This window comes from Silurus aristotelis, assembly GCF_946808225.1.
Source record: "Silurus aristotelis genome assembly, chromosome: 20".
In the NCBI taxonomy this organism is placed as follows: Eukaryota; Metazoa; Chordata; class Actinopteri; order Siluriformes; family Siluridae; genus Silurus; species Silurus aristotelis.
In genome coordinates, this window is record NC_139593.1 from 2,419,474 (window position 1) to 2,431,722 (window position 12,249).

The 12,249-nt window shown below is 37.9% G+C and overlaps 2 protein-coding genes across 2 annotated transcripts in view; both read right to left on the reverse strand.

The window, feature by feature from the left end:
* The window catches only part of LOC310715623 (B-cell receptor CD22-like), a gene marked incomplete at its 3' end in the record, with an annotated part of 75,168 nt that extends 72,798 nt beyond the window's left edge, over positions 1–2,370 (reverse strand). The window contains exons 1-2 of the mRNA XM_083522143.1: positions 2,285–2,370; positions 1–39 (exon numbers count right to left, since the gene is read on the reverse strand). The exon at positions 1–39 is cut by the window's left edge and continues 30 nt beyond it. Coding sequence (XP_083378269.1) covers positions 1–28 — 28 coding nt within the window. The 5' untranslated portion in view covers positions 29–39; positions 2,285–2,370. The remainder of the gene's footprint in view (positions 40–2,284) is intronic.
* A 9,256-nt stretch (positions 2,371–11,626) lies between these two features.
* The window catches only part of LOC310715591 (sialic acid-binding Ig-like lectin 12), a gene marked incomplete at its 3' end in the record, with an annotated part of 50,376 nt that continues 49,753 nt past the window's right edge, over positions 11,627–12,249 (reverse strand). Inside the window, exons 5-6 of the mRNA XM_083522104.1 lie at positions 11,858–12,041; positions 11,627–11,705 (exon numbers count right to left, since the gene is read on the reverse strand). Coding sequence (XP_083378230.1) covers positions 11,627–11,705; positions 11,858–12,041 — 263 coding nt within the window. The remainder of the gene's footprint in view (positions 11,706–11,857; positions 12,042–12,249) is intronic.

Genomic DNA, 12,249 nt, shown 5'->3' on the forward strand with positions numbered 1-12,249 from the left:
GTGGACTCTTCATTTTTAGGGACATCATTGCTATTGGTTCTATATAAAATGAAGTAAACAAAAAGACAGAATTAGTAATAAAAATAAATAAATAAATAAAAACACAATAGTCATGGTTTTCTTTTGATGAGAAAATAATATCTCAGGGATTTGCCCCTTAGCTTTTCGTTAGCTCTGCTGGCTACATGTTTAATTTTTTTTTGTTTTTCAGTTTCATGTGTTTTTGTTTAGTTTTGTTTGACGTGTGTTTTGTTTTCATGTCATGTCTCCACTCCGTCCAGTCATTGGTTCTGTTGTTCATGTGTCTTTCCCAGTATGTGTATTTACTCCTTTATTTGTGCTTCATATTCACCAAGTAGCTCATCTTATATATTGTTATTCTGAGAGGTGTTTCGTTCATTTCCACAGTTCATGTTGATGGTTTCATGGTTTTGATCTTATTTTCATTTTCTCATTTCATGTATTAGATTTTGCCTCATATTGCTGTTTGCTCATCACCAGACATTTGCTAAGATTCTGTATTTGATTTCACTCAATGATTTGGATGATCTGCCTGTTTCTCTAATAAATGCTCTTATCTGTATTGCAGCTGCTCTTGTTTTTTATGCTTTCAGTGTGAAGTCAAACACACAACACTACAAATAAACATGACAATATATTACTCTTTAATTTGTTTTAAATGTATGAGAGGAGTCTCCAGTGTCGGAATCGTCAGGAGAAAAGCTGAGATTTTCAGGACAGGGGTGTTTACCACATTTTGTGTTGTGGTATCTGAAATTCAACTCGTTTTCTGTACGGTTGGAATGTTGGCCAAATGTTTCTATTTAAATGCATGAGTAGGCCATAGTGTTTATATTAGAGTCAGGACAATGAGAATTTAGTGGGTGTACATGTTGTTTCTGTAATCTGTACAAAGTCAACGTATGGAACAAGGTTAAAGGTTGTATGTCGTTAGGAGGGGAGTTCTTGATGCTTATCTTTTCCTGGAAAATGAACTCTGTTACTTCTGTTATACATTAAGCTGTTGGAAATAACAACCCCTCTAAATAAGGTGGATTGAAGACGGAGATCGAGAGAGCGATTTCCATTGGCATTGAAACCTCTCCGGCCAATCCCGCATGCTCGTCTTAAGATGCTGAACTTTTCGGTAATAAACCTTTTTTTAATATACAAGAAAGACAGTGTCTCTGCAGAGATTTTTTCCTTCATCACCACCAAATAAACAACAAACTTGGCATCACGAACAGGATGAAATAAACAACAGTGTCTAATTACCTTCAGGAAGAAAAGAGATGCTGTTGAGGAATCGACTGTTTATAGCAGGTTTAATTTCTATTCTTTTTTCCTGTTAGCATTTTAACTGCACTGTTTTAAAAAGGTGAATATTTAAGACTATTTAAGAATCATGTTTCTAATTTACTGATTATCATTAGTTTAGTATTCACACCTTTCTTAACCAGTTACTGAGATTTTAATTAATCACAAAATAGTAATAAGTCCAAACTTTTAATCAGTGCTGTACTTCTGTATGATGATAGAAAACTGGCTAGCAGAAGGTAGAAGAAAGAGCATCACAGCTTGAGCTAGCTAGCCTCATAAATTGTGTGTGAAATAGTGCTAGCATTTAGCAGATCTGATGTACTGGCTGGTTAGCAACTGTTCAAACACATTTTTGCAATTGCTAGTTAAACTTTAATACAATAGATAAAATATAATTACCTAAATAATATCACTAAGCTATAGCTTATAGGCAGAGCAGACAATGGCATAGGGCCTCAGGCTTGGAGGAGGAGCCTCCATAACCGCGACCAACCTATACACCAGTTCACTAATTAATACAGTAGGCATGTAAGGGTACACAAAATTCAAGATTCGGTGCGTACCTCTGTTTTTAACTCATAGTTCAGTTAAATTTCCTACAGTTTGGGGGAAGAAATGCAAAACATAAAATTGCTTGTATTTTATTTTTTTATTCCTTTGTGAAATTTTCAGTCTTAAAAATTCCTGTAATTTTGCAACCCTAGATACGACTTATTCTTTCTCATTCCAGAGCTCTTTACTTACTAAAGTGTATAAAACAATTACTAATTCTGTGGAAGATCCAGTACACACCACAACACTGGTTATATCTACATATACATATATACAGTCATCAACCCCACATATTCTACACACGGCTCTGTCCACACACAGCCACATCCACTTATTAGAGAGTTAAGTACATTTGATAACTAATAAAAAATAATAACATAAATAAATAGTAAATAAGTAAATTGTTTCTTACCATGCGTCTTCAACCCCTCATGTCTGATGGCCAAACGGAGAGTAAAGAAAAGCGTGAGAGATGAAGAGGTGTGAGGTTAAGGCGTTTTGTTCTGTGAAATTGTGTTTCCTCTTTTGCTCAATTAGTTGCTGCAAATTGAGGAAGTGTTGCACTGCTACAGTATTAATGCGTTTTGTCTGCACATTATTTTTACCATCTCAGTCCACAAGTGTGAAGAGAAATGGAGGGGGTCCAGATGAACCCACTGTCTCTGTAACTGAGTGAGTAAAACTCACAGCCTGGTCTTCATCACCCCAAACCACCAAACACATGCAGCACACAATCTTAAAAAATGTATTTAAATAGATTAAATTTTTCTTTACAATATAAATATAATATGTTAATGTACTCGGTAAGATTTGTATAGAACAGGAAGTGTCAGTGGTGAATTGCCCTGTAGTCACATTAACAGGCTGGAGTTAGAAGGAGGACGGGGGAGGGGATGTCTTGACTATTTCTGTATTTTTTTACTTACTTGCCTTTAAAATTTAATAAATATTTTTATACTAATGATTGTAAATGTAAAAAAAAAATACATACAATAAATGAAAACATCAGAAATACTGAATGTACTGTAAAGAACAATTTATTAAGGATTTACCACAGTGATCTGGAGCTGTTCATGGTAGAGTGTCACAACAACCACTAGAGGGAGCACAGCAGGGGAAGTCATCAAGTAGGACTTATGCTGCAGGTCTACTGGAGATGTTTCCTCTTCATTAAAAGTCTTCTTTTCCTCATAGTGTCAGCCAGTGGCGCATGTTTCAGTAGTTGCACTTTTGTGGTTGGTGCTTCCGAGGTCGCTTCCAGGTCCTACATACGCTTCCAGGTTTGGCACCATTTTGGAATCTGCTCTTCTGGAGAATAGACCATCCCACAATTCTTTTGGTCTACTATGTAGTTTTTTTGGATTACAAGTTTGCCAATCCTCGTTGCTCTGTTTGCCTGTTTAAGAATGTGGGTTTTTTTGGACTGGGGTTTGTATCACCTTCTTTGCTCCTTTTGCTGGTTTCACGCTGGACTGCTCTGGTCAGTAACTGTCATATTGTAAAAAGAAAAAGCCAAGCAGACTCATCTGTCAGACTGTTCTTCCAAAAAAATTATCAAGACCAGGCATAAACTTAGCTTGACCAAACACTTAACTACTGAATCACTGTGAGAACTGCATCCATATTGTGTAATATCTGTCCATGTGTGTGTACTCTACTCAGAGTAGATTCTTTTGGGAAGTATCAGTAGTTTTACGATTATGATTTTCCACACTGTTTCCACCTCAAAAACAGCCACAGGAGCCTGCAGCAGGACACAGTACAAAGATGCACATCATGAATGTGACCAGCAGGTGTCACTACCACACACTACAATTAAAAGCTTTTAATTACTAGTTGCTGCATTTTTCTACTTGTTTACTTATTTGGAAATATTTTTAACACATTTAAAGGTAAATATTCTGGTTTTATGGCACTATGATACCAGTCACCAGCATACAGTTGAAAAAAGTAAAGGGGGTCTAAAAAAATTTTTTTAATGCACTCTATGCAAAGCTTAGGCTTGTTAAATAAAAAAAGTATACATATTTATTTATTCATTTATTCATTCATTCATCTTCTCCCGCTTATCCGTAATTCGGGTCGTGGTGGCAGCAAGTTGTCAAGACCCCCCCCTTTGACTGCTGCCCGATCCTCTCAGCACCGGTCCCTTACGGTCCCTCTTGCAGGTGGTGAGCCCACGGGAAGGCGGCCACAGGGCACCACCTAAGCTGCTCTGGGTGTACCAGAGATCAGTTTTAAAAGACTGCTTCCCTTAAGAGATTACCTGGAAATGCCTGCTGGACGTATCTCAATGTGTCCCACACCTTGTCGGACCCGAGCAGGCTCTGTTCATGGAACAGGAAGTACACATTCTCTTAGGGAAGGAGGCCATAGAGGTGGTCCCTCTATGGCCTCCCTCTTAGACAGAGAGTCTGGGTTCTACAGCCAGTACTTCGTAGTTCCCAAGAAGGATGGGGGATTGTGTCATATTTTTGAGACTCAGTTTCAGGCTGCTCACTGTGAACAAAGTCATGTCTCAAATCAGGTTCGGAGACTGGTTTGTCACGATAGATCCAAAGGACACTTATTTTTCCACATTTCTACCCTTCCTTCACACAGGAAGTTCCTGAGGTTTGCTTTCAGGATCGAAGCTTACCAATATCGGGTCCTTCCGTTCTGCCTTGAACTCTCACCTCGCACCTCCTTAAAGTGTATGAATTCAGCTCTAGCCCCCCTGAGACTCTGGGGCTTTGGCATACTTAATTATATCAACGATATAATTGATTGATATTAGCTCAATCAGAGCACTTGGCGACCCAGCATTAAACCACAAAACACACTCAAGAAGAAACAAAAGTGTTGAGCATAGAGTCATGACTTTTATAAAAACGATCAGTTTAATGTTTAGATTTGGTTTGATTGCCATATATAAGTTTATAATTAAGTTTATCTACACTTCATTGTTTCATTGGTTTTAGTATTGTCTTTAAGTTGAAAGTTATAATGCTAATTATTGGAGGAGCCTGTGGGCCTCTGAAGACAGAAACAGAAGATTTTTGCTCCTCAGGATGGAACACAGTGATTATTATAGCAAAAAGAGGAAAGAAAACACAAAGGAGCCAAGTGAAAGGACAGTTTTATTTAAAGTTTAATAGTTTTCTGTAGCTTATTACTGAACTGAAGCTTATCAGTCCTGATTCCTGCGTTTTTTCCCCTTGTGTTTCCTGTATTCCCCACAAGATGTCGCCATTGTGTCCCTGTCTCTCATTATTTTCCTACTGTTTCCACGTGTCTAATCACTCCCGTGTATATTGAAGCTTCACCTTTGTCTCTGATTTTCAGTCGTTTTTAGTGATTTTGTTGACGTTCTGGTGCCTGTTTTTCATGTCTGTTTTTCTCTGTGTCTTCAGCTTTTTTCCTTGTTGTCCTGTGTGAGTCTTTGCTTATTGATTTCTGTTTTGTTTTGCTTTTTCCTGAGAGGATTTTTCACGTTCTTTACATTTTTTCCTTTTCATGTTGTGAAATCTTTCATGCTATTTTCTATTGCTGTGTTTTCTGAACATTCTAATTAAAGAATGGATTCTCCTAACTGTCCGAGTCTGTCTCTGTTTTTAGATTCACACCTCCCATTGACAGACTGCTAGAACCCCGACCCTGATATTAACATTTAGAGGAAATGTTTTTGTGGAAAGAGAATTGTAGGCAGTAGCACTACACAATATTTCTCAGTGTGTAGTTGCACAAAAGAAACAAATAATTACAAAAATGATCAAAAATAAAAAATCACTTGAGTCACTTTTAAAATACATTTTTGTATGTGTTATTTTAATGTAATGTAATTTTTATTTGACATGCTTTAATTAGATTCGCTTACCAGTGTTAAACACTGATCATGCTTTATTACATTTTAATATACATTTTATTTTATGTTTTTGTGGAGACATTCTTCCTTGTGCTCCCCTGTATTTTCCACCAGATGTCGCCATAGTGTCCCTTTCTCCATTATTATTTTCCAATTGTTTTGTCTTCTTATCCTTCTTTATCTTCTTCTTTTTTCATCTGTCTCCATACTATTCCGTTGTTCTTTTGCTGCCTCTTTCAAAACAACTTTCTGCATGTCTTCCCTCACCACATCCATAATCCTCGTCCTTGGCTTTCCTCTTTTCCTCCTTCCTGGTGGCTCCATCCTCAGCATTCTCCTTCTGACATACCCCATGTCCCTCCTCTGCACATGTCTAATCCCTCCTGTTCCTACTATTCCTTTAATGGGCAAAATGAGGTGATTGTACTTGTGTCTGTGTGTGTGTGTGTGTGTGTGTGTGTGTGTGTGTGTGTGTGTGTGTGTGTGTGTGTGTGTGCGCACATTGAGGTAAATACATAAATAACTAATAACAGTTTGTATAAAATAAAAGGTTTGAAATTAAATTCATTTTAAGTGCTTTTGTTTATTATGAAATAAATAATAAGGAAAGAACGAAGCGGCGTCATATAAAAGATTTGCTTAGGGCCCTCAAATTTCTAGAACCGGCCCTAATTTAGATCGTTTGCTACAACATTTGAAAATGAGCTCAGATGCCTCCCATTTTTCTTGATCATTGCTGAGATGTTTCTACACCTAGACTGGCATCTACCTGTGAAAAAAAGTTGATTGATTGGACATGATTTGGAAAGACACACACCTCTCTATAGAAGGCCTCCCAGCTCACAATGCAGATCAATATAAAAACCAAGCCAAAAAGTGATTGACAGACAGTGATGCTGCAATGAGTTGTTTAAGGTGTTATGAGTGGCATGGTGCTTCAAGAGCAGATTTCCTGAAGAGGAAGATCCAGCCCACCATTGTGAAGATCAAGCGAGAATCACAGAAGCTGCTCGACAGGTTTTGGAAAGAAGACTTCCAGGAGTAGCAGGGATGCAGGAAGCGCTGTACTGCTGTGCAAGCGAACTATTTTAAAGGTGATAGTGTGTAAACGTAGATAACAAACAAATAATTTCTTGTAAACAGAGCGAGTCTCAAAACTTTTTTATACCACCTCATATAGAAAGTTTAAAGTCTTTCCTTAGAGAAAAACCTTAGGAAGCCTCAGACATTCTCAAACCCTCTGACATTTTCAAAGTTGTCCCTAAGTTGTATTGGCTGTGCTGTTTTTGGCCCAGTCTGAAGATCTTCAGATTGAAGGTTATGAATTCAAACCCAGCACCCCAAACTGCCACTGCTGGGCTCTTGCTTAAGGCTCTTTAATAATCAATTGCCCAGCTGTATTACATTTACAACCTTAATTCTAATATTTGTTCCATGAAATTGTAATAAAATTTTTTTCCAACAGTTTATTCTCTTCATTTCGTGGTGTTTCTCTTGGCTGCACTGCTTCCAGTACGTATATGTGGATGTTAGATTTTTTTTGTCCAATCAGATTTTATCCTCTATGTGCTGCCATCAATCTAATCTGCCCAGGGCCTTCAAAATCAGTATTGCTGGCCTTTTCACCTTAGAGAATATTAGAATTGGATCTGTTTCTATAACCAATCAGATTTCAAATTCTCCTCGCTGGCCCAGAATAGCATTAGCATTTTTCTGTCCTCTGATTGGTTGTTTAGAGGGAAAACAAGTTTGAGTGGCAAAACACGTGTGTAGCTCTTCAAACATTAATACATTTGAATTAGACTTTTTTTATTTTTACAGAGGAAGAGAAATTGATTTGGTCTCGGACATACTTAAAAATACATTTTCCAGAAAAGCTAGACACCGTGAGGAGGTCGGCCAACCCTGAAGCTAGCTAGCTTGTCCCAGACCAGGAAAGGGTTTGTTCACCACTTCCAGACCAGTGAATACGAGCGGTACCACTGGATTACAGCCTCTGGGGGGCGCTGCACATTATGAGTCTGCATCTCTTTTAAGTAAGTTATATTTTATTTATTTAAGGATTTTGTCATGTTTTTAGAAAAATATTGGAGGTTTGGAGCTTGCTTTAGTAAAATGGTTTTCACCCGCCATATGTGAAATTCCACTCTCTCTGTAATGCCACGTATTGTTATATTGTGTTTTTGTATAGTATTGATGTTTTCTAGATAATCTCTAGATAATTAATACAAACACATAATTAAAAATAATGATTCTGTTCTGTTCTGTGAGGTTCAGCAGAAATTACTCACTAAGTATCGTGTTTTATACGTTTATTTAAAGTTAAAATTAAGCAACATGTTTATGACGCTTTGGCTGTTTAAAGTAACTGTACTGTGATATATATATTTAAAAGCACTTCATCCTGGGCAGAGACACAGTGAGTCAGGAGTCAATTCCAGGAACACTGAGTGTGAATCTGTTTCAATAAACTCGTAAATCATCAAAATATACTAAAACATAAAAAAAACATAGGATTTAATTTTGTTTATAGAAGCTACTAATTTAGATCCATTAGCACAGAAACATTACCTGCAATAGGAATTAAATATTTTGGTTGGTAACACTAACTCCACTACATGTTATCACCCTGTCACTCACTATTTTACACACACACACACACACACACACACACACACACACACACACACACACACACACACACACACACACACACACACACACACCTGTTTTCTTCCTTACTAAATGCATATGCAAAATTTACATTCAGAACTTCAGTCAAGCTTTAATCAGTTTCCTCATTTAAAATATTAATAAATATTTGAATAAAATAAAATGTGATTATTGATAAATTTAAACAGCTGACTGAAACAGTTCCAACCTTCTGGCTGCAAAACAAAAGTATTTCAAACATGGCTATAAAATAATGAAAGCTGCTTTAACTGGCTGCAAGTTGCTGATGTTTCTAGTGTTAAGAAGTGATTCAGGTTCTCCACTCAGTGAGGAGTTCTCTCTGTTCATCAGCTGTTTCAGGAATCAATTTCTTCCTCATCTTCCCGTGGGCTCACCACCTGCAGGAGGGACCATAAGGGACGGTGCTGTGAGGATTGGGCAGCAGTCGAAGGCGGGGGCCTGCTTAGACTGCTGCCCCCGCGACCCGAATTACGGATAAGCGGGAGAAAATGAATGAATGAATGAATTAATTAATGAATTTCTTCATCATGTTTCTGAAAGTGTGTAAGACAAAAAAGACAGGAACATCAGAAATGTGTGTTGAAGTAGAACTCTCACATCTTCATATGAAAAGAAGTCATAAAACCAGATATTAAACTAACAATTGTTTTCAGTGGAACAACAAAAAATCACTCCCATAAAGGTTAAATCCCACAAAGCTACTGATCCCAGAATTGTGTTTGGTGAACATGAAGAAGACCAAACTTCCCAAAAGGATCAATAACATCACAGTGTGAAGGTGAGAAGCCTAAAAAGAAATGCCAAACTGGAACATCAGAAAAGTCAAGTCAATAGCTGCTTTTTTTACTTGTCGCATGTACATTTAAAGCACAGTGAAACTCTTTCTTCGCCTATCCCAGTGATGTTACGAATCTGGGATGTATGGTGCAGGGTCAACCATGATACAGCACCCCTGCTCAAGGGCCTTGCTCAGGGGCCCCAAGAGTAGCAGCTTTGCGATACTGGGGCTTGAACCCCTGACCAGACTTGGTAAAAGTACACACATCCTTCACTCAGTAGAAGTGCTGATCCTCATGTTTTAAAAGACTGTTGAAGTTGAAGTTCTGACGACACTTTTTCACTCAATTTAAAGTAAAAAAGTTTGGGCTCTGACATGTTCTTCAGTGAAACGTAGTCATTATTACTACCTTTTTATTGTCACACTGGTAACTGAACCTCACATGATATTAATATATTAATACAAATTAATTTTGAATGTTGTTCTCTAATGAATGTATCCAGACTGAAGAGCCACCATACAGAACACAAGCAGAGAAAAGATGATGATGATCAGGTGATCAGGAATGTCTCTGTTCTCAGTCATGTTCTCATCACTGATATCCTCGGTCTCATCCATGTTAACCAAAGACTTCTTACTGCTTTTTACAGATATTTGTGCAAAAATTTAACGAGTTTAAGTAAAAATTTAAGTAAAGAACTAATTCCAAAATTTCTTCTACTGAAGAACAGTTACACAAAGTATTTGTACTTTATTGCTTTCCACATCTGCTCCTGACCTTCTGATCACTAACACAAATCTGGAAATCTAAAGTCACCTGAAGAGATTTGACCAGAGTCTATATCACCCACATACTGTAGGTCTCAGTGCAGGATTATTCCCAAGCAGTGTGGGAGACGGCCAAGAGATATGTTCCAGGTAGTAAAGGAGCAATGCCTGCTGTAGAAATCATGAAAAAAAAAGCTGGAACAATGACACCTAGTGATTTATAAGATATATAATCACACACTTGATTTCACCTAAATGAGGATGGGTTCCCCTTTTGAGTCTGGTTCATCTCAAGGTTTCTTCCTCATAACATCTAAGGGAGTTTTTTCTTGCCACAGTCGCCCCAGACTTCATCATCAGTGATAAACACACATCATTCACTTTAATTCTTAAATCCTGTGAAGCTGCTTTTAGACATTGTCCATTGTGAAAAGTGCTACAGAAATAAACTTGAACTTAAATGATTTCTATTACCAGGTCAAAGTGAGACACATGTTTGCGAAAAGCCAAAAAGATCAACAAATGCAAAAGTAAGGTCCCTATGGTCAGCCTCTTTTATTTCAGGATTACAGGAGAAAAACATGAGTAAAGGGGCTCCTGGCTGATGAAGCCTCCGAGGACACTGTAATGTGTGTGTGTCATGTACATACGTCTCACTATTTCTGGCATCTAATCAGAAGACGTGGCCACATCAGCAGGACTGGGATGAGAAATCTGTGAATAAAGGGAGAGTCGTCACCTTGCTGATTAATTGGGTATAAAACTTCAAAGTACAAATAAAAAACAAACAAAAGAAATAAATATGCAGAATACACATTTAAAGAAAGAAATGTTATCATTCTCGTAAACCAAACATTCCTCATAAGATGTTCTACAACTAACAGTATTTTTCACGTAAAACTTACTGCAAGTGTGTGATAAACATCATCAGATTTCCGGCCTGCAGGGTCGAGAGCTGCATACGTGTCGTCTTTAGCACTCAGCCTAATGTTCTGCAGAGAGGAGGGGTGGAGAACATGAGCAGGTTCTGCTGAAGATCTTTACAGTAAGAGTTTATTATGAACAAAGCAGCCACCTGATGGACAGGTGTGTATTAACTCACCTGATGATCACCTGCATCTGCCTTTTTCTTCTGTCTCCTGCATCTGTTCAGAAAAAGTCAAATATTTCACCATCAACAGCGTCTTCAGAGAAAATAATCATGAAATAATCAGCACAGTTTTTCTCACCTCAGCCAGAAGGGGGCAGAGAGAAGAGCTCCAAGTGCAAAAATACCAAGTCCAGCAGCCACATACACAATTACAGAACCACCTTATAGTATAAATAAACACACACACACACACACACACACACACACACACACACACACACACACACACACACACACACACACACACACACAGAGTATATCCAAAAGCATAAGTAAAAATATTTTCATGTTTATCCAAAAAGTACAGGATGTATAATGGAGCAGTTATCAAACAGGAACATCTAAACATCTCTCACCAGTTATAGTGATGGACACTGCAGCTGATCTCTCAGAGCCGAGTTTATTCTGAACCTCACAGTAGTACAGTCCACTCTGTAGAGCTCTGTAACTCTGTCCTGATCCTACAGGTGATGATTCTTCCTCCTTAAACCAGGTGTAGGTCTCCACAGGTGGGTTTGCATCACTGCTGCAGGTCAGAGTCACTGAACTTCCCTCCACATTCGCACCAGAGGAACTGATGGACACGTTCTTTGGAGGATCTAAAATAGGTTGGTAAATGAAAAAGGAATCTATAATAGTTTTATCTTCTATTAGCTGTGAAAAGATCTTCAGCTTTAACTTACACAGAACATTTAGAGTTACACTGGTGGAGTTCTGATGCCCGACTTCATTACTGCACATGCACTTGTACTCTCCACTGTTTTCAGCACTGATCTTAGAGATAGTGAAATTCTTTCTTTTTCCCACTGATGTCCTCCCATTAAACCATGTGTAGGTCTCCACAGGTGGGTTTGCATCACTGCTGCAGGTCAGAGTCACTGAACTTCCCTCCACAATCTCACCAGAGAGACTGATAAAGACGTTCTTTGGAGGATCTAAAGAGTTCCATGATAAGAGTGAAGAAAGCAGTTCAGTGTCATAAATAATGGTTTTGTTTTCTTTCATCAAGGCATTTAACCATTTTAGCACAAACCACTCATCAACTTCAAAATTATTTTGAGGATTTTTTTATTAGGATAAATAATTTACACCTTGTCTGAAAACACAGTTTTACTTTTTTTTACTGGTTAAAATGGGATTCAG